Source organism: Delphinapterus leucas, chromosome 7 (assembly GCF_059928025.1).
Source record: "Delphinapterus leucas isolate spDelLeu-1000000601 "Yukka" chromosome 7, BTC_Dleu_Yukka2, whole genome shotgun sequence".
Classification (NCBI taxonomy): Eukaryota; Metazoa; Chordata; class Mammalia; order Artiodactyla; family Monodontidae; genus Delphinapterus; species Delphinapterus leucas.
Genome location: NC_143135.1, coordinates 2,150,832 through 2,176,791, shown reverse-complemented (window position 1 = coordinate 2,176,791; position 25,960 = coordinate 2,150,832). Strand labels below are relative to the sequence as shown.

The following is a 25,960-nucleotide window of genomic DNA, read 5'->3' as shown; positions in this document are numbered from 1 at the left end:
GCAGTGAGGGGAAGGCGTGTTGGGCAGGAAAGAGCAAGTGCAGGTGGCGTCCCCGGGGCTGGCGAGCAGGCTGCCTGGGCCCAGGGCACCGTGCACACGGGCGAGGGGCCTGGAGGAGGGAACCCGCGAAGGCAGGTGAGGTCGGCTGGGAGGTAGGCGTGGGCCGTGGGGGGCGCCTGGATGGCGTCCCAGGGAGAAGGGGGGCCGGAGTTGGAGCAGGAGCTGGTGGGTCTGGTTTATGTTTGACGCGTCCCTCTGGCCGCTGCGTGGAGGCAGGAATGTGCAGGGACAGTGAAAGCGGGGCGCCCCTTGCGATGGGGCGGGCCCTCTTCGTTGGGAAGGAACGCTGCCCTCAGACATGCTGTTCCTGTCTGCCGCAAATGCCCTTCCGCCCCGGGCAGAGGCTGCAGAGGAAGGTGTCTGGGATTCAAAACCATCTCGCCCATCACTATGACCTGTGCCCCTGGGTGCCTTCCTTCCCTCCCTCCAGGCCTCAGTTTCCTCAGCTGCAAATGACCTCTAACCACTGCCCGCATGGCCTGCTGCCCCTGGCTGGCCTCAGGGCCACCTCCTCCAGCAGCCCTCCCTGAGTGCCCACAACTCAGGTGGCTTCCCTCTCCTGGGACTCTCTGCTCCTTTGGACCCTTCTGGGACACTGGGCACCCTGCAGCCCCTCACCTGTGTGGCCAGCTTGCCCACCAAGCAAGGAGCCCCCTGCGTGGGGGACTGGGCCTTGGCCTTTGCCATGCCCCCAAGCCGAGCTGAGGGCCAGATGGCCGAGGGCAGCTGCCCGTGACGGAAACAGTGGTCAGTCCATCACTGTGGCCCGGGACACAGTCCCCCAGTGCCCTGGCTTCTGTGGTCAGGGGCTCAGGGCCCCTCTGAGTGTGTGTGGGGTCTTAGCTCTGATGCGTCAGACCCCATGAGTGAGCAGGCCATGTTCCTGCAGATAGGGCAGCGGGGGGTGTGCTGCTGTGATGCCCGGCTGGGCAGGCAGCAAGAAGCAGGGCCCTGGTCCTGCTGCCAGGGTGTGGCTGGGAGCAGAGCTGTCCTCCTGGTCCCAGGTCACTGGGAGGGAGGGAGAGAAGGAGAGAAGAATAGAGGGAGAGGGGGAAGGAAGGAAGGAGGGAGGGAGGGAGGAGGGAGGGAGGAGGGAGGGAGGGAGGGAGGAGGGAGGGAGGAGGGAGGGAGGGAGGGAGGGAAGGAGGGAAGGAGGGATGGAGGGAGGGAAGGAGAGGGGGAAGGAAGGAAGGAGGGAGGGAAGGAGGGAGGGAGGGAAGGAGGGAGGGAGGGAGGGGAGGAGAGGGGGTAGGAAGGAAGGAGGGAGGGAGGGAAGGAGGGAGGAGGGAGGAGGGAGGGAGGGAGGGAAGGAGAGAAGAATAGAGGGGGGGGAAGGAAGGAAGAAGGAAGGAAAGGAGGGAGGGAGGGAGGGAGGGAGGGAGGAGGGAGGAGGGAGGGAGGGAGGAGTTTGCGTTCATTCAGGCATGTGCTGGGCCTTGGCAGGCAGCTCTTGTCCATTCCTCTCTGCTCTGGTCCCACAGGCGGGGTCCTACACCAGAGGCTGGGGGCCAAGGCGCGGAGGGATTTGAGACCTTCAAGAGTAAGAGTGCTAGATGGACTACAGGATGCCCAGTCAAATTTGAAAATCTGAATTACACATAAACAATGACTTTTTTTGTAGTTTAAATATAGCGCATAAATATTTGGGATATACCTACACTAAAAAAAGTTACTCATCTTAGGTGTCCTGCATTTTTTTATTTGGCTGTGCTGAGCGGCATGCGGGATCTTAGTTCCCTGATCAGGGCCTGAACCTGGGCCCACCAGAGTGAAAGCACGGAGTCCTAACCACTGGACCGCCAGGGAATTCCCAGGCGTCCTGCATTTTTACTCGCAAAATCTGGCCACTTTCCAGAGACCCTGCAGCTTGGGAGGGGCTTCCAGATTTGTGATCCCCCAACTCTCCCTGGGATATGAGGCCCCGTCTCTCTGCTGGTGGGAACCGACTGGCCTTCAGGCTTCCCTGTCGGCGCAGCCCTCAGGGTGCCTGGTTTGCAGCCTGTCCTGGGGAGGCTGTTCCAGGTGGGGCCAGTCTACACTCTCTGCATGTCCACCAGGCTTCCCTCTGCCCACGGAGCTCACTGAGTCAGAAAATTTCAGCCCCTCAGCTCTATTGTTGGCCGGCAGATGTGGGCACGCTATTCCTCCTTGGGCAGGAGAGCCTCAGGGGGGAATTCTCCCTGCACCTTAGGGGTGGCATTCCCTTCTACCCCCAATCCTGGAAATCATGCACAACCCAGGTCAGAGAGCAGCCCACTTGGAAAGGCCTGCAACCCACGCTGGTCCGTGAGAGTCAGGCAATGGGACTCTGGCTGCAAGTGTTGGGAAGCACCAAGCTGTGACCTTTGGGGATGTAAGTCTGGGGCTATTGAGAGCCACTTGCCACGTGGTGGAGAGCACCTGAAGCAGGCTGCTGCCGCCCCTGCCGTAGCTTCCTTCCCTGGATCTAGACGTACCTGAAACTGCTCCTCTTAGATCTTTCATTAGACTTGTTTTTAGTGAGTCAGCACATTTCCTTCTTCGCGCAGGCAAGTTTTAGGGGAGTTTCTATTCCTTGAAATGGAAAGCTGGCGCCAGGACGTTTCTGGGTTCCTTTGCCTATTGGGCAAAGGTGACGGTACAGGGGCATGGTTGCCCGAGAGGGCTTCCCGAGGAGGGAATGACTTAGAGGGGCAGGGAAGGCAGTGCGGGGGCCGGAAAGGAGCATGGGGTGGGCACACGTGGTGTTGGGGCAGAGGCCCGGGGGCTGGTTTGCTGGGAGTGAGGTTTGAGCCACTTCTGGGCGCTGAGCATTTGAGGGCTTTGAGGGGCCGTTCAAACCCGCAGCATCAGGGGCCCCCACGGCCGTGCACGCACCTGCTAGGCCCTTCCCGAGTCAACCTTTTTATTTCTCAGAACCGCCATCAGGCAGAGACTCAGAGCCGTCCTACCGCCATCCTGCAGATAAGGAACGAAGCAGATCTCAGGATATAAAGATGTACCTGGAATCTCCAAAAAGATTCCAGGAACTGTTATACCCATCGAGGAAGTGCAGGATGCCACCACACCTGTTAGAGAACAAGAAAATGCCAGAGAACGCTCAAACTAGGGTCACTAATAACATGTCCTAGAAGTTGGAAGTGGTAAAGTCGAGGACATAATCCTATAAATAGGAACGACAGAAAAGTTAAGAGACCCTGCAGTTACAACAAAAACGTCTTCAATCTGATTAAAAGGAATTCTAGAGAGAATAGAGATGATAGCGTGAAGGAAATGATCAGAAATAATAAAGAGAACTTTCTGGAGCTCAAGGACTCAAGTCTCCAAAGGGCCCAGCATGTGCCTAACACAATCAATGGTCAAGGTCACCCACAAAGTAAACTTGCCTGGAACTCAGACCCCGAGGCTAGAGTATAGAGACGGAAAACTTCTAGGAAAAAAATAAATAAAGACCACCTACAAAGGCATGAGAATAAAGCAGGCGTGGACTTCTCAAGAGCAAGTCTGGATGCTAGAACATCACAGGACAAGGTCTTCAAAATTCTGAAGGGAAATTGCTTTCTGAAGGAAATTCTATACCCAGTTAAACTATTGCTTTCTGGAAATTCTATACCCAGTTAAACTATTGCTTTCTGGAAATTCTATACCCAGTTAAACTACCTGCAGGGCATAATGGTTGAAGAAAGACGTTTTCAGATGCGTGAGGACTCATAACGCTTACCTTCCACACACTTCTTGTTAGGAAGGCACTGGAGGTTTTCCCAAGAAACTGAGGAGCTAAACAACAAAGAAGACACGACGAGATCCGGGGAGCAGTAAATCCAACCTAGGATAATCATACAGGTGAGTTCCAGAAGGAAGCTAGGCAGGAGGCCTCGGGGAAAAAATTCCAGGTTGGAGCAGGGGGAGGGAAGGTTCCAGGGGGAATGTGACCAGGACACAGGGGGATTGAGAGATGGGCCACCACTTGGAGGAGATAGTGAAGGTAGACAATACAAGACAAGAAGGACATCGGTGAAGCAGGCAGGGAGCGTGGGACCTTCTCAAATCAGTTACTTGAGGAAGAAATCCAACCAATCGGGAGATTAATCAAAATCAAAATAAAGAAACGAGGAATGGGCACTTGATGGAAAGATCATGGTGAGTCCCAGCCCCACCTTAATATAGAACCAAGACACCCTGACAGAACGAACGGCACACAAATGTTAGAGACCCGGCCCAACGCCACGGTAACAATATGACTAACACGTACTGGGAGCAGGAAGGACGGTGGGCAGGATTGCAGCATCATTCAATACCGCGCAAAGCTGAAAGGACCACAAAACCCCACAACGACTCCAACTTCCCACACTGTATAATATTTTTTCCCTTGACGTGAAAGTGACATTTAGAAATGAACTTCTCCTTTGGTGAAGAAATGTTTATCTGAATTTAACAATTTTTCTATTTCACTTTGTTTTTTTATCTTTTGTTTGTTGAGAAAAATGAATAAATCAAAAGCAGCATTACCATATTCATAATAGTTTCTGATGGCGTGTCTATTTTTCCATCCATCTGCCTACCCACCCATCCATCCATCCATCCATTTCCCAACCACACATCCATGCATCTGTCTATCCATCCACCCATCCATCCATCCACCCATCCATCCATCCACCCATCCATCCACCCATCCATCCATCCACCCATCCATCCATCCATTGCCTCCCTCATCCCACAATCACATAACCATCTATCTGTTCATTCATTCATCCTTTTCCGTACGCAACGTGCAGAGCAATGTCTGGAATGCTGCTCCCCCCACACTAATGATGGGTATTTCTGGGATAACAAGGGATACCCTTAGGAGGAAGGGAGGAGGTCCTGGAGGTTTTTACTTTCCCAACCTTTCTGTACTGTTCGAATTTTCTGGAAATTCAAATAGAACTAAAATAGCTATTAATCTATCTCAACACTTCCATTGAAAAAACATGAACGATAGTCATCTATGGAGACACTAGGGTCCTTTTTTTGTTTTCTCCTCTGGACGGTTCCACGCTGAAGCCTATTAATAGCAACCCCGAGTGCTATTTTCAGATACCCCTCCCACGGAGGTCTTCCCTGACCACCCTGGCTCCCCTCCGTCACAGTGCCCTGCTCTGTTCCTGCCCAGTAATTATCCAGGTCTGTAATTACGTGGTGTATTTTTGACCGGGGGCAGCTCCATGATGCCAGGAGTGCAGTCTCGTCCCTGCAGCACCTCCGGCACCCGTCCGCCGTCTGGGACACGGTAGGGGCTCAGGTGGGTGCTGTGGGGGGTGGGTGCCGTGTCAGCCCAGATGCCTTCACTCTGAGCTGCACCCACCAGACTTTTGATGCCCTGAGGAGATGGCGTTAAATCTTGGTCTGGCGCTTGGCAGCAGGCGGGGAAGACAAACCCACAGCGGTGCCCACAGCGGTGCCCACAAGAGGGGGCGGGAAGCGAGAGCTTCCACCTCGCCACGTGCCGGGCGGCAGGCCAGGTGCTCAACAGACAGGGCTCCAGGTAATCCTGGCCATGGTCCCGGAGCTGGAGTCCCTGTCTCCTCCTTACGCATGTGGAATCCGGGGCTTAGAGGGGCCCCGTGGGGTGCCTGGGGCCTCGCAGCAGGGAGGGCAAGGGTCCAGAGGCTTCCTCTGCTCTAAGCCCCGCTCATGCCACTGCCAGGAGAGATCACAGGGGCTGCTGGCCGGGCGCGGGGCGGGGGGGCGGGCGGGGGGGCGGGCGGGGGGGAGGGGGCTGCTGGGGCAGGTGAAGGGAGTGAGGTGCCAGGGGCCACGTGGCCTGGGGCGGACGAGAGCAGTGGGCGGTGGCCAGGCAGAGTCGGGGCTGAGGAACGCCCCTGAGGGTGGGGAAGGGGGCCCAGAGGGGGTGACGAGACGGTGGGGGAGGAGCCGGGCCCAGAGGTGCCACAGCCGCTGTCGGCCACTGCGCAGGGACCCCGCCGGGCCCTGCACATCCCCTGGCTGCAGGCTCCGGGGGCGCCTGGGGTGGGGGAGGGGGCCTGTCTCGGGCTCCCCAAGGCCGAGATGGCTCAGGAGCTGCGCTGGCCGCTTCTCCACAAAGCGGGACCCCGTTGCCCTGGGCGGACCAGGCTGAGCTGCCTTCCGGGCTCGGAGGGCAGGGCCACCCCCTGTCTCCCAGGCCTCAGGACAGCAGGGGGTGGCACAGACAGGCCCGTCTGAAGGGCGGAGTGGCTGCCATCCTGGTCTGCTCCACCCCGGGCCGGGTACCCCCCAAGGACTAGGAGGGAAAGGGGCAGACAGAGGTCTGGAGGCCAGCGCCCGGAAGTGAGGGAGGAGCCGGAGGGGGAGTGCAGGGGGGAGGGCTGGGGGAGGGGAGCAGGCGGAAGAGGGGTGGGGGAGGGGCGGGGAGAGGCCGGAGCTCCCCGCGCCCCTGTGCCCGCCACGCCACGGCCCGTCTCAGTCCCCGTCCAGTCCCGAGTGGCCGCACCGCACCCAGCAGGAAGGCCCAAGGCAGCGCGGCCGAGGACAGCCGAGAGCCGGCGGGGAGCGTTCCAAGAAGAGATTTATTAGTGAAACAAAAGCATATTTTTTCAGGCAGGACTGTTTGTGCAGTTACCTCATGGCAGCGCCTTGGCTGGGGTCCCGGAGGCCGCAGACCCGCTCGGCCGTCAGCTTGCGGCCCGCGGTCCTTATCTGGTCCGGGACATCAAAGCGGGCTTTTCATAAGCGAATTAAAACAGCACGCCCACAGCACAGGGACCGGATGGGCAATGAGCTCGGAGTTGGGGGGCGGGGGGAGGCCCCTTCGAGCGATCTCGAAGCACTTTCCTGAGGAGTCGCTGCAGCTTGTCAGACTCGATGAAATATTTTGCCCAAAGCTCATTATAATAATGAACCTGCATTTCTTTCCCCAAGAGAATAATTAGCAGGCTTCCAAATGGGTTAAAGCGGCGATTTAGAAACCGCCCCCCTTAATTGTCCCATTTACTTCATTCTGTGACAGGGAAACGGCGCCTCCGTGAGAGCCCAGACTCTCCCCGCCCTCCCGGCCTCCGTGGCCACGTCCACCACCTCCAGCCCATCTCCTGGGGCAGGTGGTGCAGGAGGCCTCGGAGGGGGCTTTGGGCCCCGCTTCTAGGAGGGCATCAGCCTCCTTGCAGGAAGGTGGGTCCTACCCGCCAGCAGACCCTGAGCCTGGATGTACTGGGGCAGGGCCCCGAGGAGGCCCACGGAGGGAGTGACGGGGCGCCGGGGAGGGGTGGGTGGTGAGGAGGAGGAGGGGGAGGGGGAGCCTGGGGGCACCATCCCACCCCAGCCGGGGGTGGCGGTGCGGGCTGCAGCCCCCAGAGAGAGCCTCAGGTGGCCCCGACGGCGCAAGGCGACACTGCTCTGTGGGCAGAACAGACGGGTCACCCGGTGCTTGGCCGCTCAGCCCAGCTGGGGCGAGGCTGGGTCCTGGGTCCCCAAGGCCCAGCGCGGGGTCACTCGCCCTTCCTGGACGGGGCAGCCAGGCTTTGCTGTGCACAGTGACCTGACGTGGCCACATTGTGGGATGGGCAGAGTTGAGCCCACATGGAGGCGAGGCCAGCGGGGTCAGAGCCCTGCCTTTTGCTGGGAGACCCCCAAGTCTCCCTCCCTCCCTTCACGTTAATGTTCACTCTTCCCAATCACAAAAGCAAGAACCGCTCGTTACAGAAAATTCTGGAAAATAGAGAAGAATCTCTTTAAAAACTCATCTCGAAGTCCACCCTCCAGAGACGACGGTGGTAACGTTTTGGTGTGTTTTCCACGAGGCGGTATTTTACGCACACACATCGCCCCAAACCAGGCTGGGATCACGCCGTGCCCTGTCCGGCCCCGAGTCACTATGTACCCTGGACATTTTCCGGGGTCTCTGCAAGCTGCCTACTGTCCCTAATGCGCATGATCAGAACCAAGCATCCTGCGAACGCCCGCTATGCGGTCTGTTTCCGATCTCTCACCACCATGAAGAAGGCTGTGATTAACTTGCTTGGGCAGGACTCTGCGGAGACACTGATTTGTTCTCGAGGGATGGGGTCCTGGGAGGAGGAGTCCAGGGTCACGGGAGAGGAACAGCCTGTAACCCTCTTGATGGGACTCAGCAGAGCGCTTTCCGGAAGAGGAAGGGCCAGCCAGTCAACAGACCTTCCACCTCCGCTCCCCCAGCACCAATGTCCTATGTTCACATCCATTTTGGCTCATCTTGCATCTCTCCATTTACATTCTGAGAGTGAGGCTGTCAGCGTCGCCAAGGAGGGCCAGGTGGGAAGGATTTCAGGTCCAGGACCACGTGGCCTCTGCCACAACCCCTCAACCCTGCGTGGCAGCGTGAGAGCAGCCAGAGACAGAGCACGCACCGGTGGGCGTGGCTGTGTTCTAATAAAACTTTATTGACAAAAACAGGCCGAGGGCTGGATCAGACCTGCAGGCTGTGGTTGATGGGCCCTGTCTTACAGGATGGATGGAGTGAGGAATATTTTCAGTCTTTGAGGCCCTTCTTTTGTGGACTGTCTTTCCAGTTTTTTTTGTTTTTTTCGGCCTACTCTGAGTGCTTTTCTCATAGATTTGGGAGACTTTAATACCCAAAACTGTGGCTCTCCACGGCTAGCTGCAGTTTTCTCCCAGCCTGCTGTCTGGAGGGCCCGGGCTGGGGGCGGCAGACTTTGCTCCCCGCTTCTGGCTCTCAGCCTGAACCAGTGAGGCCAGGGGGCACCTCCGCCTGCTGCCCAAGGGCAGGAACTCACCGCCCAAGGATTGCTGGCTACTCACACACTCTGCTCAGTATTGCTTTTTATAAGTGGTTTCAATTTCACATCGATGACCTTATCACTATAGCACTTTGCTGTCTGCTGGCAGTGACACACTGCCTTAGTTTTTTTCCCTAAATGGCCGGTGTCGTAAGTGTCCCATCTGGTTTGTGACACTGCTGCCTCTCCCCTGTCTGAAGCGTTATCCCATGTTGCAGGTGGAGCCAGGTGGCCTGGGGACCAAGGCCATTCCTGCCGCTTAGGAGCTGCATGGCCGTGGGCCTCAGTCTCCTCGAATGTAGAATGGGCAGAGCAGCGGTGCCGAGTCCGTGAGCTCAGCCGCTCGCACCTGGCACAGGTGAACATCAGGGACCTCGGCCTGCGAGGCTGGTCTTCCCTGGTCCAAGGCTGTGAACCATCAAAGGTCGTGGCCTGCTTCTCAGCATGAGGCAGGACCACCCATTCATCGGTTCTTTTTTCCCAGAAACATCACAGCTATTTTCACCTCTGTTCTTCCGTTTGAGATCTGGAGCCATTTTGTCAAGTTAAAAATAGCCCGGACGCTTGGGTCAGGGGTTGCGATAAACCTACGAAGGCCCCTGGGGTGAGCGTGCGCCTCTCCGACGCCCAGTCCTTGGGTTAGAGGTGCCCCCTCCACCAGCTTCCTCCCCCTCGCCCAGCACCACACAGCAAACGTCCTTTCTGCTCTGGGCGTCAGTGTCCCGCTAAACAGAGGGGTTTGACCAGATGGTCTGGGTTCAAACCTCAGCTCCACACCACCACCAAGAGTGCTGGGACCGGACGCTGGAGCCTCAGCCCCTCCTGTGAAGTGACGTCATGGGAGGCCGGCGCAAGGGGCTGAGCACCTGTAGGGCAGGTAGCGATCCAGCGCTCAGCACCTGCGAGTTGGGGTTTTTGTGGTCCCTGGAACGGGATACCCTTCCCCCCCAGCATCTTCTGCTGGCCACCGTGGAGGACTGAGAGACCCCTGTGAACTCCAGATTTAAGATGCAAAAGCCGCTCCCGGCCCTGCCCACAGCCCAGGGCACACACCTGTCCGCAGCGGACCTCACACCAGCTCCCTTCCCCCTCCCCCTTGGCCCTGCCTGGCACTAGGGGCTACCACCACGTGCTGGCCCGGGGCTTGGTGTGAATGGGACCTGCCAAGTGGCTGGAGCAGGTGAACCTGGGGGCCGGGCACCCCCAGGCTGGGCCAAACTCCACTGACCTTGGGGCTGTGGGATCGGTGGCCAAAGCCAGTGGCTGCATGGGGCGTCCTGAGCACCTGTGCACATGAGTCTGTAGGGGCAGCAGGGTGGGAGCTGGTGAGGCCAAACCGGGGGGGCAGTGAGAGGGGAGGAGGGAAGCTGGGAGAGGAATGGTGACCATGGCCCAGAGGACAGGAGAAAGAAGGGCCCCAGGAGCTCCCTGGGCACGTCTGGGCAGGCGACAGCCCTGGGCATTCAGGGGGCAGGCTGCAGGAGGGTACCGGCCCCTGAGCTGCGCAGCGGGCAGGCCGGGGCAGGAGGCAGGGCTGCAGAAGGCGCAGGCCCAGGCTTGTGTGCCCCAGCCCCTGCGGGCTCTCTGAACCCCCATCCCCAGTGCACAGACCCTCCCCCAACACGTCCACCCTTCCTCAGCCCTGCCTGGGATCAGCCCTGCCTTCAGGGGTGGGAGGGGGTACACCAGCTCCAGCCCCCAACCGGAGCACAGGGGCACCTCAAGAGTTCCTGGGGATGAAGGGGGATTCTCCAGGGTCCGGGAGACACGACAACCCCATCTGGCTTGAGGATGTCCTTTCACATATACCATGAAACCTCTGCAGACAGCCCCCCAAACTCACAGTGGGCTCCCCTCCGCTGGCCCTGCCTTCAGGGCTTCCAGGCCAGGCCCCCATCCCTGCTCATCCCCGCCTGGGCTCGGGCTGACACGCGGCCAGGAGCATCCTTCCCTAGCCAAGCCCCAGCACAGTGCAGGCTAGTGCGGCCCCTCGGAGGCCCTGGCGGACTCACGGACACTGTTTATTCCTCTGTCCTGGACTCGGGGTGAGTCCCGGGAACACATTCGGACAACCCCAGAATCCTGTACAGCCGCGTTGGTCCTGGTGTGCCTGGCGTGGGGCCCTGGCTGGGGTCCAGAGCTGCTCAAGGCCCCGCTGGCTGTGTCCCTTCTCAGTCTTTAGGCTCTCGGGTGCCACGCTGGCAGACGCCCCGACGTCTAGCTCGCACTGGGACCTGCGCTGCCCACCTGCCTCCTGCTTGTAAGGAGTGGCCAGGGCAGGATGGTCTGGGTGGGCTCGGTAAATGCTAGGAGGCCAGGTGGGGACCTAGGTGTGGCCCATGGACAGTCAAGCCAGTGTGTCGTCCAGCCTGCCTTCCAGCCAGGGGCATGGGCTGCCTGGCCGACACAGGCAATGTTGAGGGTCCACTGGGAGGGCCATGGACTCCCTGGGCCCTGCTGCTGGGGGCATGCCAAGGTGGCTTGGGGTGAACAGTGGCTCCCCGGCCTGCAGGGCAAGGGGCTGGGGAGTCAGCAGTGGCTTCACCCCTCCCAGCCCATGGTCCTGGGTAGACGACCCTCCCCCGGCTCCCCTCCCTCTGTGATCCTCTACTTTCTGGACCTGGGGTCTCCGACGTGGCCATGGAAGAAGCACCTGGTACCCCTCTGTCCCCTGGTGAGAGCCACCCTGGGGGTTGCCTAGGGAAATTAGCTTCTGGAGGGCCTGTCACCATTCGTGCCTCGGTGTCTGTCCCCACTTCTCGGGGACCCCGGGGGCGCTGGGCTGGCTTTGAGAGGCAGGGTGGCTGCCAAAGCCACCCTCCCCAAAGGGCAGACCATCGTGAGAGAGTGCCGAGACAAGGCCCTGAGCCCCGGAGGGGTGACTCGGCTGGGGGTAAACACGCCCCGCCATGGCGTGGCCAGTATCTGGCCACCTGTGACTGAGGCTGGCACCAGGGATGACAGTTAATGTTGAGAAGCCTGGGAGGCTGCGCTGGTGCCCCCAGCCCTGCCGACCGGAAACTGGGAGAGGGACAGGGCCTGGGCCAGGGGCCAAGTCCACTGTCCTGTTGCCCTCGTCCCCAGCAGACTAGGTAGTCTAGAACGTTCCACACTTCCCTATCCAGGGCCACAGAGCAGTTCAGCTGACCTCTTGGATCCCTGATCCCAGGGCCACCCCCCAGCTCCAGCTGAACCCGCTTTGTAGCAATAATGGCAAGAATCCCTCCCCCGGGTGAGCTAAACGTGTACCGTCTCATTGAACGCCCTACTCCTTCTGAGCTGGGGCCTCTCATCATCCCATTTTATAGATGGGAAAATGGAGGCTCGGAGGGTAGATGTGCGCTACCCATCTCACAAGGCTTGTTAGTGGGGGGGGGTAACTGCACCTCTCTGGGGGGTTGGGAGCCTTAGGAAGGAGGAGCTGAGAGCTCCTGACCCCCAGGTCCCCAGTGCTGGAGGGGCCTCCCCACCAGACCCAGCTCCCCAGAGGTGTGGCCCCCACTGAGAGGGGAGAGGCCATGCCCATGTCGTGTCGGAAGTAGGATACTGGGCACGTGCGGCCGTCTAGGGAGGCCTCACCTGGCATCCTCTCTCTGCCAGCAAAGCCTGAGCTTCCTCGTCAAAAGGAAGGACCCTGGACGGCCGTATGCATGACAGGCTTCTTCGGGCGCAGGAGGGCAGCTGGGCGGGAGGTCGGCAGAGAATCCCCAGGGTTCCGGGCAGGTGGGAGGCTCCAGCCAGCAGAGAGCCTGGAGTGGGGCGGGCAGGGCCACACACACCTTCACTTCAGAGTTTACACCACACTTTGGGTGTAAACCAGAGACCAGGCCCTATGTCTGGGCTGTGAGTCAGGCCTTGCATGTCCAGCACTTTCCCAGCCGACATCCTGGCCAATGGACGGTCGGTACCCAGACCTTCAGGCTCTGGCACGTGGGTCTGCTTGCCCGGAGTCAGGAGCCCTGTTCCCGGGTGCCTACGAGGTGCCACGTTGGGCTCAGGCCCTGTCTGTCCACCTCAGAGCAGCCGAGGTGGGAGACCACCCTGAATTTCCTGTGAGGACCACACAGGTGTGGCTCAGGCTGGGAGGGCCCGGGGCTTCAATGTCCCCAGCCAGCTACAGGGGAGGGGAAGATAGGACCAAGATGACAAGTACACGCCAAGTTGACAAGTTCACCTCCAGCTGTGAGAACACAAAGACCTCCTCGGCCCTCCCCCTTCCCTGACCACTGGTGCAAAACAAAGCCTCGGACCCTGCTGCAGGCTCCATCCCCACATCCGCCAGAGGCTCAGGCCCTCTGAGGTCAGTGTGCTGCCAGGGAGGTGATGGAGCCCAGGAGCTGCTTGGACCCAGGTCCCGTCGCCACGTAGATGGGCTGTGCTTCCCTGACTTGGCCAGTGGATGTGGCCCTAAGGGGCAAAGGACACTCAACTCCCTAACCTCCTGCTTCTCACCCCTAGGCCTCACATGGGTGACGGCGAGGGAGCAGCTTGGGGTGACACTGGGCTCCACGTTTGGGTGCCCTGGCAGTGGACAGGTGTCATGGGCTGAACTGTCCACTGCCCAAATTCATCTGTTGAAGCCCTAACCTCAGTGTGACTGTATCTGGAGATGGGGCTTTTAGGGAGGTAATGAAGGCTAAAGGTCCTAAGGGTGAGGCCCTGATCCCATAGGATTAGTGTCCTTAGAAGAAGGAGAGATACCAGAGCTTTCTGTCTCTCCTCTGTGCACAGAGAAGAGGCCATGAGAGGACACAAGTGAGAGGATGGTCATCTGTGAGCCAGGAAGCCAGTCCTCTCCAGACTCTGAATGGGTGGCACCTTGATCTCGGACCTCCAGCCTCCAGAACTATGAGAGATCAATGTCCTATTTAGGCCGCCAGTCTGTGGTGTCCTGCTAAATCAGCCTGTGCTAATACAACGGCCACCAGCAAGACGGGGAGCTGCAGAGACAGCAGTGTGGGGGTGGGTGTGGGAGCACGCCCCCTGAGGCTTGCCACCCGAGACTTTGGGAGCAGTCGGTTGAGCGGAGGAACTCATGCTTCAGAGCGCTGGACGCGGCCAGGGCCTAATGGTCTCCAACCTGCCCCCAGACTCCAACAAACTCCACCCCATCTTGACCATCGGCATGGCCCGGCCCCATCCCCGCCCTTCACCAAATGCCGTTGCTTCCACCTCTCACCAGCTCTGTGCCACCCGCCCTCCCCATTGCCTGTGCCCACCCTGGGAACCTCACTGACCCCCTGCCTCCCCCGTCCCTTCCAGAACCTTCTCCAGAGTGGGCAGCCAGGGTGGGCTCTGTGATCCTGCCCTCCACACCCAGTCCCACCGTCTGAGCCTCCTGAGCGCCCGCCAAGCCAAACTGTCCCCTCCCACTCTGGCTCCACCCCGTCCCCTGCTGCCTGCCTCGGCTGGGTTATTCCATCCCTTGGAAAATCGTGGTGGCCAGTCGTCACCGGTAGATGCCATGTGACAGCTCTGGGTGTGCAGCGTGGAGGTCCCCAGCCCTCGAGCCTCCCTGCAGACGCTCCGTCTCCAGGCTGAGGAAACTGAGGCACAGAGAGGCCGTGTAACGTGCCCAAAGTCGTCATGAGGATGCTAAGCCCTTGCCCCGCCCCCGCCTGTCCCGCCAGCCTTCCGCCACAGGCCGGGGCCCAGTGGGCACGCCCACTCTGGCTGTGGGTCCTGGGGGCTCTGTCTCAACAGGATGCCCGACTCTGTCTGCTCTTTACCACGTGCCCGGACTGTACTTAACATCAGAGAGGCCAAAGCGGAGACAGGCCACTGCTGGCACTGCCCAGGTTCAGACCAAGGCGGGCAGGGGGAAAGGAGCTGCAGGGGTGTGTGTGTGTGTGTGGCGGGACCCTGGAACCCTGGAGCTCTGAAGGGCAGGCATGGAAGACACACCCTTCCCTGGCCACATGCCTCCATGCAGCCCCTGGGAGCCTGCACACAGCCTGCCAAGTGGTCGGCCGGCCTCTGCTTGGCCACCCCCGTGACGGGGAACTCACTCCCACCCTGTACAACTCCGACTACTGAGAAATTCTCGTTAATGCTCGTGATGTCGACCCAGAAATTTCACTCCCAGAAAATAAAACACAATATACGAGGGGAAAACGTGGAGGAGGAGGGATGCAGTAACAGGATAGATAAGGATGAGAAACTGTAAACGGCTCAAATTCAGTGCCCTGAAGACTGGGTGACTGCCACCCAGCATCCGAGAACCACCTCCCTCGGGGTGCGGTCCCGCCCGCCTCTTGAGAGTCCCTCTCCTGCACCCGCTCGCCTCCTTTCTGCTCCAGGCTCATTCCTGCCCCAGGACCTTTGCTGCTTTTGCGGTTCCCTCTGCCTGGAGCCCTCGTCCTGGTCACCTAGAGAGCTGCTTCCTCCCCATCCGGGTCCAGGGCTCCCTTTAGGTTTCATCTGCCAGGAGGTGCTGTCCCTGATCCACGCATCCTGGTCCCATGTCCCTCCTCTGCCATCGGTTCCTTCACGGGGAAGGATCCCCTCTTCTCTCTTTCCTCCTCCCTGCCCTGTTCTCGGCCTCTCTGGTCCCTTCCTCTGCTGCTACCCCGGTAATGCTCCAAATTAGGCAAACGCACACATACCAGCTAACCCAGCCCCGGGTCGAAGAGGCGAGAGTTCAAACAACGCGACCAATTTATAAACAATTTTCTCCGCGACGATTAAGTTACATTTCCCCATAGCTGCTTAATTTTCTTGTCAAAAATACACAGTTTTCACATTTGTCTCGCCGTAAAGGGTAATTAATTTCCAGACCATAAGTAAAAACTTAATTTCATACCTGCAAGGATTATAAACTATTTCAAGCTGTTGTTTACATGAAATCAAGAAAGATTCGTTCTGTTTGCAATTATGTTAATGAGGAAATAGAGTGGGTTTTTTTTTTTTTTTTTTTGGGAACTCAGCATCATTTTGCCATTACCAATGAATTAGTCTAGAAGGGTCTGCTGCTGCCGCAAACCCCTCCACGGCTATTTTTAAGGTGACCTTGGCTGGTGAGGAGGCCCTGCAGGGTGACCGGGTACCCCGGGGAAGGCTTTTGTGGGAATGGCTCAGAAGATGGGGGTCGGATGAGCTCTGGGGACGGGCCTGTCTCCAGGTTGTTGGCGGGGAGCCGGGCCTACAGGTAGGCAGGACTGTGGAACCTTCTCTAGGACCCCTTCTGACAGTAAGAGGGAAGATGGAGGCTGGTCAGGCTCAGATGACCCAGTCCCCAGGCCCTGGGCTGTGCACACTCACAGGGCATCCTGGGGGAGGGGCTCTGCACAGGCAAGGGCTCAGGGGCGTGAAAAGGCACAGTGCCCAGAAGAGGCTGGAGCAGGGGATGCACGGAGGCAAGATCACGTGTGCCCCATCTCGCAGCAAAGGCAAGGAGCCTTCGAGACATACAAGGGGGCCGTCGAATGGGCACGGGGGCAGGACCCTCGGGCCCCAGAGTGAGGGCTGAGGGTGGGCAGGCAGCCAAGGAGGAGACTTCGCCCTTGGGCAGCTAACGCAGGGCTGGCATGGTCATGAGCGCTCTAGGCGGGCTCTGGGGGCCTGGATCGTACAGGCGCTGGTACCATATCACTAAAAGCCAAGGGGAGATGGTCCCTGGGGCTGGCTCAGCCTCCCACGGGCCAGCCCTCCTGGGCACAGCCCTGACCAGGGGGTGCTGCCCCTGCCCACCTGGCGGGGGACACAGGAGAGAGGGCTCATTCACGGTGTGACCCGCCACCAGGGTCAGTAGGCACGTTGTGGCCCGCACTCGGCGGGGGGTGTGTGGAGGCCAGCAGCTGCCCGGCCTCTCCCCAGGCCCGGCTTCCGGCGCCGGCTTCGGCCTCGGCCTTGGCCTCCCAGGGCCTCCCCCCGGGGGCCGCGAGGCTGCGGGCAGAGACCAGCCCAGGTGAGGCCGGAACAATGTCCCGTTGTGGCCCCGTGGGGCTGCTTTGCCACCACATGCCACCAGCCGTCCGTTGTAGAGTCTGTCCCCACGGACCCAGTTTCGCCCCGCTGGCCGCCAGGGGCTCAGGCCCGGGCTGGGTACAGGCTCCCTCGACACAGAGACCATTTACGGCCAGGATAAAGGCCACTTGTGTTGGCACCGAAAGGCAAGCGTCTCCCTGCCCGGTCGTCTTGTCACCGTCCCATCTGTCAGGTGGCGTGGCGGGGACGGCGCAGCAATGGGGCTTGTGTGAAGACAAGGACCGGCCGCAGCAGGGAAGAGCGGCCCACAGTCTCTGTCTCCTGGGAACCCCGAGGCCTTCCCGCTGCCCTGGGCCCCAGCCGGCCCTTCATCTGGGGGCCTGGTTCCGAGGCCGGGGGACGTGTGGCCCCATGGGGCTTGGGGAGGCCCACAGCCCGGACACTGGCCCCCTCAGGGGTCGGTTCCTTCACAAGGGAGAGGGTCGTGATGCTGACCTGAACACACCCGTGTGAAAGCCGGACACAAGCAGTGTGTCTCAGGCCCCACACTGGGCCCCCTGCGGTTGGAGGCCTGGCCCATCTTGGGGGGCGAGGCTGCCCGGAGGTGGGAGGTGCAGGGGGGCCAGGAGAGGAGCGGCGGTCGTTTCCCGCTGCATCACCACCAAAGGTCAGAGCGGCCCACTGGACTGGCTGCGCGGCTGTCCATGCACGTGGGCGCGGAGAGGATGGACTCGGCCACCTTGGCCTTGGTGTCAACCTCAAACGAAGCCCTATCAGGACTGCGGCCACCTTGGGCAGCATACTGGGTGGGCAGAACGGGGCTGTGCTGGCTTCTGGCAGGAGACAGATGACTGACTCCTTTTTTTTTCAAATGCATTCCTGCTAATTTTTTTTTTTTTTTTGAAGAGAATTTCCATGACTAGTTTTTATCTTTGGGGTGACTGTGCTATTACAGCTCAAGCAGGGAGCCCTTTTCCATCACCCCTGCTAATTTTTAATTAAATTCCCCCAAGGCCTCAGTAGGTGAGGGGCGTGGTCACGTGTCTTAGGGTGATGCTGTCGCAGTAGAAGCGCTCATGCCTACAGAGGGGGGTGGGTGTGAAGAGAGAGCTGTGTAAAAGGGTACTGGAGCCCAGGGGTGGGAAGGGACCCCCGCAGGAGCCCGGGGCAGGAGGGGCAGGCAGGCAGCGTTCCCCTCACCTTGTGAGGACCCTCCACCTCCTCATCTGTAAGGTACAGGTGGCCACGCCTGACCCCACCGGGAGGCACCTGCCCACGGAGGCCCCCCACTGGCCTGGAAGAGACAGGCTCCTGCCAGGTTTACAGAGCTGAAAAATAAGTTAGTTTTCCTTACAAAAGGGCAGGGAAGGTTCGGCGGGCTCTGCGGCTAGGGGCTGGGTGTTCACCATGACAACGGAAAGCCTGAAGCCAGCAGAACCAGACCCTGGGGGACTCTGGGTGGAGCCCCCTATAGGCCAGTCAGTCGTAGAGTGGGTGGGTTGGGCCAGGGAGGGAGCCGGGCTTCGTGTCCACCTGCGCCCAAGGGTTACTGTTGCTTTAGCTCTTGCTCTGTCCCCGGGTGCAGGATGTGGAGCTGTTCAGCAGAGCTCCAATTTTAGGAGCAGAGGGAAACCGAGCGGGACAGAGAAGCTAGCTGACCAGATCCTCTGAGGCCAGGTCGGGTGCTTCTCCAGAAGGCGGTGCAGACCCCCCAGCCGCAGGCCCAGGAGAGGCAGGGGCCACTCTGTGAATCCCGCTCCTTTTCTGGGCCTCGGCAGAGAGAGGCCCCGGGAAGGGCGTCGAGTGTCCCCACCTCTTCAAGGCACTGATGTTTAATCCATAAAGCTCCCGGGGGGGCAGGGAGGAGAGACAGGGAGACGGAGGCGGAGCTGTCAGGTGACACGCGCGCCTTTCCTCAGCGGGTGCAGATGGGGCTGCATAGACGTGGGAGCGGGAGGTGAACCCCGTGACCGAGTCCTTAGGTGCTGAGGGTCATCAAACAGACGGCGTCCTAGTCTGGACTCCGTGCCCCCCTGCGCCCCCTCCCTCCCTCTGCAGCTCTGCAGCCTGGTGAGCTGCACCAGCCCAGGCCCAGCCTGGGTCTTCTGCGGCACATCCGGCCCCGCGGGTGCTCTCTTGCAGTCAAAGGGCAGGTACTGTGGGCTTCCCTGACTCAGGAGGGACAGGTACAGGACTGTGGGCGGTGACCCTAGCACGGACAGTGGGTGTCCTGCCTTTGGCACCTGTCCCTGGGAACAGCCGGTCCAAGGCCTCTTCACCTAGGAAGCCGTCCGCGGATGTCAGTGGTGCGGTGCTGCCCCCTCTAATCCCAAACACACCAGCTCCTCTCTTGTGCCTTTACGGTCCCGTGTCTGCCCAACCTCCGAGGGCCTGGCAGAGCTCGGGACTGGGGAAGCCTGGCCCCATCAGAGCAAACCTCACCCCCTCCCTGGCCAAGCCCAGGGCCACATCCTCCCCTCCCTGGCTCTGGCGAGGCCCACTCTTGCCTCTCCATCTCCCCATCTCCTTCCTTCCTTCTTTTCCACCTGATCTCTAAGCACTGGAGTCCACCCGCCCACTGAACACGTCCAGAATGGAATTCGAGGTTGCCCCTGACCTGCCCCACCCTGGCGTCCCTCCAAGCAAAGCACCCCCATATCCAGGTGCTTTCCTTAGAAACCTGGTCCTTCCTGATACCCTGTCCCCTCCATCTGCCTGTCCTGTTGACCAACGGGTCCAGTGGACTGTGGGCTACTACCCCACAGGTGTCCAACCTAGTCCAAGGCACACACGTGTGTCCTAATCCCACTGCGGCCCTTCACTACTCTTGGGGATCCCACCCTCGCCTGCCTCTAATCCCCCTCCCAGGGAAGCCAGTATCATCCCCTGCCCCTCAGGCTCATAGGGTGAGTTCTAAAGTCCCCAATTTGGCTGACAGGGCCAGGCTCTGCCTTGCCCGCTCTCACAGCCTCAGACAGCCATGACCCTGGGCCCCAGGGCCTTTGCACGGCTGCTCATGCTGGGAACTCTTCCAGCCACGCCACCCGCCACCTCATTCACCCCTGGCTGTCTCCAGGCCCCTGACCCCCGACCGGAGGTGGCCCTACCTATCTGGTCCAGCCCTCTTTCAGCCGGGCAGTAGGTACTTATGGGCCATTCCGTGCATTCCCCCCTCTGCCCCCCAAACCACGTGCTCCAAGGGTCAGGAACCAGCCCGTCCCATTCACAGTGGCAACCCTCGATGTTGCCGGTGCCCAGTGGACATAGGTGACCCTTCCTTGGCTTCTTTAGTCTCTGTGGCCGGGACTTCCGGTCCCTCCGTCCAGACCAGAGGGCTCATGTGTGGGGACACCCGTGGGATCTGGAGAAGGTACAGGGTTCCGAATTTCCACCCTGGTTACCGGATGTGGCCCCTTATCAGAAGGTAACATTGTAAAGGCTTAAAACCAAGACCCCATGCTGCTGGGTGCACCCAGGTGGGCCACACACGGGGGCCTGTGATACTGGATCCCATTGCAGCTGTGCCGCCTACCCCCCCACCAGACATGCTCTGCCTGGGCCTCACTGAATTCCCCATCTCCAGTGCCGCTCTGAGCCTGGCCGGGTGACACAGGTCACTGTGGTGTCAGCACCTCGGGCCAGGGTTTCACATCACCCCGAGAAGCCCCCACCCAGGGGTGGGTGCTAGCGGTCTGACAGGGTGTCCGCAGGTCCCGTTGGGGAGGGGGTGGGCGGAGCCTGCTGGGAAGAGTGTCCCCGTGCGGGTGGCAGGCGGGCTGGCCACCTTGCTGCCCACACAGATGGCTCTTTATGTGTGAGACCTGACCTATGGCTCCCGGCCGGCGGGGACAGAGTGGGCTGGGCACACTGACCAACCTGCCTTCCAGGGTGGGGCTGGCAGGGGGAGGGACGGGAGCGGTGTGCGCCGGCCCCGCAGCTCTCCCCGCGGCCACACCTGCCCCCCTCTTCAGTCTACCCTCAACGTGCCAGGGCAGCGTAGCTAAAAACACGCGCTGGATCGCGGCCCTCTCTGCCCCGAAGCCCCCCTCTCTCCAAGTGAAGCCTCGAGTCCTTCCAGTGGCTCACAGGGCCTGGAGGTCTGCCCACCCCTTTACCTGTCTGCTCCCATCTCCAGGCTCCTCCCTAACCCACGGCCACCCTGGTTGCTCAGACAAGCCAGGCACGGTCGCACCGCAGGGCATTTGCAGTGTGCAGAGTTGTGCCCTCTGCTTGGAACCTGGTTCCCCAGGTATCCACAAGCTTTGCTCCTCGTCCCCCAGAGATCTTTTCTGTAGACCAGCATACCCTCCAGTCCTTTCAGAAAGGTCCAGATCCTGTCTGGACGCAGAGCTTCTCCCGAGGTGGTGAGGGATCAGGCCTTGCCCCTCATGCTTCCCTGGTGGCTTTTGCCTTCCTGAGAGCAGGACCCGTGACAGAGCCTGGGTACTGGGCGTTTTCTGGGTGCCGGACCCAAAAGCGTGCCCCGTATGCTGGTTGCCTGGTCTGCACACCAGCTCCCATCTCATAGATGAGGATCTGGTGGTCAGAGGGGCCCCCAGCTTGAGAAGGGCCCTGGAGGAGCAGGCCTTCCCGGTGAGCCCTCCGTCACCCTGCAGCCTCTTCCAGGCTCGGGGAGGGGGCCGAAGCTGCCCTGCTCTGGGCCAGCAGGAGGGAGGGAGGGCCCCGAGCTGGGAGGGGAGGAGGGGGCCCAGGATGGAGGCATGAATGGATGCCCCGGTGAGGAGGGCGGGAGCGCGGGTGAGGAACGAGATGGGGAGGGAGCGCTGCCAACCCAAACAGCCCAGCGCGCCTCAGCCCCGTGTTTAATCCACAAAAATTTCCATCTGCCTCTGGAGCGCTCGGAACCCGGGCAACGAAAGGCCGTCCGCTCGGCAAAATAAACACAGCTCCGCACGGCCGCTGCCATGTGCGCGCATCCCGGTTAGAAACGGCCGCGTCAGCCATTTTGTGCATCCCTGATGGCCAAGGTGGAGTGAGAGCCCAGGCCCGCGGGCCCCGGGCGGGGAGGAGGCCGCCCGCGCGCCGGGTGTGGCCCTGTGGCCGGGGACCTGCTGGCATCCACCTGCCACCTGGCCCCGGGCGGGCGTGGGCCGCGCTCCGACCTCGCCGGGCCCGGGGCCCACCGTGGCTGCCACCCGACCCCACCCCTGGAGACGCTGCAGACCCTAGGCGGACGTGGTCCCCAACCAGGCCACTCGGCTCCCTGCCGCCTGCCTGCAGGCCTGCAGTCTCCAGAGTCGGCAGGGCCGGGGCCTGGGCCGGCTGCCCCTTTCCGGGCCGGTCCCCTCCCGGCGCAGGCGGGACAGCCCTGCCTCTGGGCTGGGACATCTATTTTTGGTGGTGACCAAGCCACTGCTTAATATGCAGGACTGGGGTGGGGGCGGGCAGGCTGTGCCCTGACCCGCAGGGTGACAAGTTTAAAAAAGGGCCCATTTTGATCAAAATACATGTTTTTCTGAGGTCGGCCAAGGCGGCGGGGCAGGGTTCGCCACAAAGACAAGGCTCGGGGCCGCCCTCACCCCTTGGCGCCCCCAGATGATCTGCCTAGCCCGACGCCCCCAGCGAGGCCCTTGATTATAGATCACCAAATAGGCTTGAGAAGGGCTCCCGGCTGCCATGCGCTGCCCGTGGGCCCAATACACACATCTCTGCCCGCCTGCTCCCTTCCCCCCGCCTCTCTCAGAAGCAGTCAACCCACAGAAGCTGACACAGACTGGAGCTAAATTGTAAAAAAATGTAAATTTCCTTTCTGGCCAATATTTGAGGTCTATAAATAGAGTCATTCAGGAAAGGCCTGGTTGTGGGGAGGGGTTATCGTCCCCCGGCCAGACTGGGAGAGAAACACCCAGGAAAGAGGAGGGAAAGAAAGGTTCTGGGGGCGCTGCCACGCATGTGGGGAGCAGGAAGCCACGGTGCAGCTCGGGGAACTGAGGCTTAGGTTCAGGGTGCTACACAGTCGGGTCAGGGCAGAGCTTGGGCTCCCAGACTGGCCCCTGACCACCCCCCCACCTTCCTGACCGATAGCTGGCCCACCCTCACACCCACTCTCTCTGAGCTCCGTGACCGGACGCCGGGTCTCGCAGCTCTGGACTGGCTGTATTTCCCCGTGCCACAGGGCCTTTGCACATGAAGTTCCTCTGCCTGGATATGGATCAACTCAGGGATCCTCCCAACAGCACTTGCCTTAGTAGCATCAATTTCATCCCCTCCGCTGACCGGTGAGAAGACAGAGGCACGAGAGCCAATATGACTTCCCGGGTCCATGGCCAGCGAGCCGAGGGGGCAGGGCTTGAACCCCAGCCACTGGCTGCAAACGTGCACAGGGAAGGCCTGGGCTTTGCACTGTGTGAAATGGGAGGAGGGGCCCATGTGCGCGCAGGCGGCCTTGTCCTCTCGGCCAGAGGAGGACATGAGAATCTGAGAACACACAGGCGTGGGAGCCAGGCTGCCCGGCCCTGGTCCCAGCTCTGCCCCGCTGAGTCAGGACCGCGGGGACGGGTGGGATCCTGGGGCCTGGAAAGAGGTGGGAAGAGCGGCCCCAGGGGCCCCTGTCTGGCCTTGCTGTGGGCAACTGTCAGGCGGGCTCCGGGTCCTCAAGCGTCGGGTGTGGGCGCAGTGGCCATTGGAGACCAGGCCCGGGCAGGTGGCCCTGAGCACACACACCCTCCCCTCTTTTCTCCTCCCTGCCTTGGATGGAGCGGGAAACTGAGGCTCAGAGAGGCTGGCGAGCTGTGCCTGTCCCCCCGGCAAGGGCGTCCCTGGGAGGTACCGGGTGCCTCTCCGTGGACCCCCAAGTCACCCAGAGGTGGGGACCTACTGCTTTGTGGGGTGCAGTCTTCACGATCACTCTTTGTGCTGAATGTCCCCCGTGCCAGGCCCCACGCCTAGTCTGTGAGCCAGAGCAGACTAAGGAAGCCGGCACTCACGTTCCTTCCTGGGAGGCCAAGCGTCTGAGGCCAGCGATGGGTGAGGCTACGACCACGGGGGGATTGGCTCCTGCCAGCCAGGAGGAGGTGAGCCACGAGGCCAGCCTTCCTGCCTCTACGTCAGGAGAGGTCCAGGACTACAGGCTGGCCGGGCACACTGCCCTGAGCATCAGCCCGGGTGCCAGCTGCCAGTTCAGCTCTAGGCCAGTCTGAGCTCCGACCTCCCCACCATGACCATGGCCTCTTGGCAACAAACCCCTTGGACACCACAGGGGCCTGAGGGTCTCACCCTTGATGGGATGGAGAGGCCTGGGATGCCTGCAGGTCCCTCAAAGCCTGCCCGACCCAGGCCCTCCCTTGGTGACAGGGAAACCGAGCCTCTGAAATGGAGGCGTGTGATTTTAGCATCTCCTGCGGAAACTCGGACTCACAGGTGTGGTGGGCGGCCCAGTCCTCTGACCTCGGTGAGGGGCTCCTGAGCTCCAGACTGGTCGGTCAGCTGGACCTTGGGGACCGGGTGGAGGGAGGGGCGACCGGATGCCGGCTCAGGCCCTGCAGCTGATCACATTTCCCCCCCGTCGCCCCGTTCGTCCCTTTTGTGCAGACGTGCCTACTGCCGACGGCTGGGTGCCCATCTGTGCGGCGGGTCAGAGGGCCAGACATGAGCTAGCCTCCCGTGCCTCTCTCCCTGGGTGCTCCTGAACCCTGGCGGGGGCTTGGCCCACAAAACCAAGCCTCGCGGGTGGGCCCTTTGGGTGCCGCCGGGGCTGTTGAGGGGAGTAGTGTGTGGGCAGGGGCAGGTGGGCAGGCCCGAGTCACAGGTGTGCCTGCCGCCTCTGGATGAACATGGGTAGACAGACGGACGTCCCATCACGCAGACGGACGACTCGAGAGGGTCCTGCCGGGAACGCATTCCCCACATTCCTCTGGGTGGTGTTGGAGCAGAAGTGATGTGTGTGTCGCTTCCAGGATGGAGCAGTTAAGAGCTTGGGGCTGGTCCTCGGGCCTGCAAGGGGCCTGGAGCCAATGGACCATGCCCCCCATCTTGGCACAGGGAGAGCCTGTGGGGAAGTAGGCTCAGACTAGTGACGGAGGCTTGGGTGCTGAGTGAACCCAGAGCCCTGGGGAGGGGGCCTTGGGTGTAGGGCTCACAGGATATTGAGTTTGGGGGCTAGTCATTCTGGTGGGAGAGCAGCCCCAGCTGACAGAGGACTGAGGCCAGAGCAGGAAGCTGGATGGGATGCAACATCTCTACCTGAACTACCTCGGAACACGCACACTGGCTACAAGGGGCACCTTGACCTCGGACAAACGAGGACGGAGCATCTCACAGTCGCACGCGGACTGTCTACTGCCCAGACAGCCCCAGCGGTTCTCGGCATCTCAGCTTTCTGACTTAGCGACTCATCAAAGGTGTGGCTCCAGAGCCACTGACAGACATCAGGCCGGGTGGTGCCCACAGCTGGGAGGCATCTCCTTTACTCAGCTCTTCCCTCGCCTCAATCAAGTGACTCCCCATGTCTCTCAGTCACAAATTAGAGCGTGACAAGCGCCCTGACACATAGATCTCTGACCCTGGGGTTTCATTTCCTGGAAGCAGAGATGTTAGATCAAAAGGTACATGTATTTTGAATGTTAACAGACGCTGCTAGATTCCTTCCCAGAAGCTCTGTTACTACCGTAATTTGCGTCCCCACCAGCAACGTGTAAGAATGCCTGTTTCCCCACCTGGGTGCCAGCGCTGGGTATTATCATTTTCTTAAACCGTGGCGTCACGGCGCGTTCCCCTGGCCACTGGTGGGGGTGGGCATCTTCCCACAGATTTTTGGCCGAAGCTGGGCCGACTGTTGAAAAGGCCCCTGAGCCAGGCTCTAGGCAAGTCCTATGGGGGCTGCCCTGGCCGTGAGAATGCGGGGCTCTGGCCTCGGGCTCCCTCCGGGAACATGGCAGCCCCGTCCCGGGGGCCCATCAGGTCTCCCTGTGGCTCGAGGGGCGCGGGGACTCCCTGGCAGGCCCGCCCGCCTCTGCCCAGGAATGGGGATGGCGGTGCTCAGTGTCAACTGACGCTTTCATTATAGGTTTATCTTTGAAACCCTAGACAAAACAGGGCTTGTGTGGTTTGACTGAAGAGCCAGCACCTCAGGACCTTGCCATCCACTAAGACGGCTCCTCAGGAAAGAAAAAATACACTAACCTTAAAATAACCGGTTCCCAGAATAGCAGCTAATGACGGCTTCTGAAGGGGGCCCTTTGATCAGGCGGAGCCCCACGCCTTCGCCTATTTACGGCCCTGCC

The 25,960-nt window shown here is 60.6% G+C and overlaps 1 protein-coding gene across 2 annotated transcripts in view; it reads right to left on the bottom strand.

Annotated features, from left to right (window-relative positions):
* The window catches only part of KCNQ1 (potassium voltage-gated channel subfamily Q member 1), a 349,770-nt gene that overhangs the window by 32,936 nt on the left and 290,874 nt on the right, over window positions 1-25,960 (bottom strand). The window contains exon 16 of one of the 2 annotated variants that reach the window (XM_022591073.3): window positions 1,466-3,865. The exons of the other annotated variant lie outside the window; for it this stretch is intronic. Within the exon in view, the coding sequence (XP_022446781.1) occupies window positions 3,662-3,865 (204 nt within the window). The 3' untranslated portion in view covers window positions 1,466-3,661. Of the gene's footprint in view, window positions 1-1,465; window positions 3,866-25,960 lie in introns of those variants that run through there. 2 annotated transcript variants of the gene reach the window in all.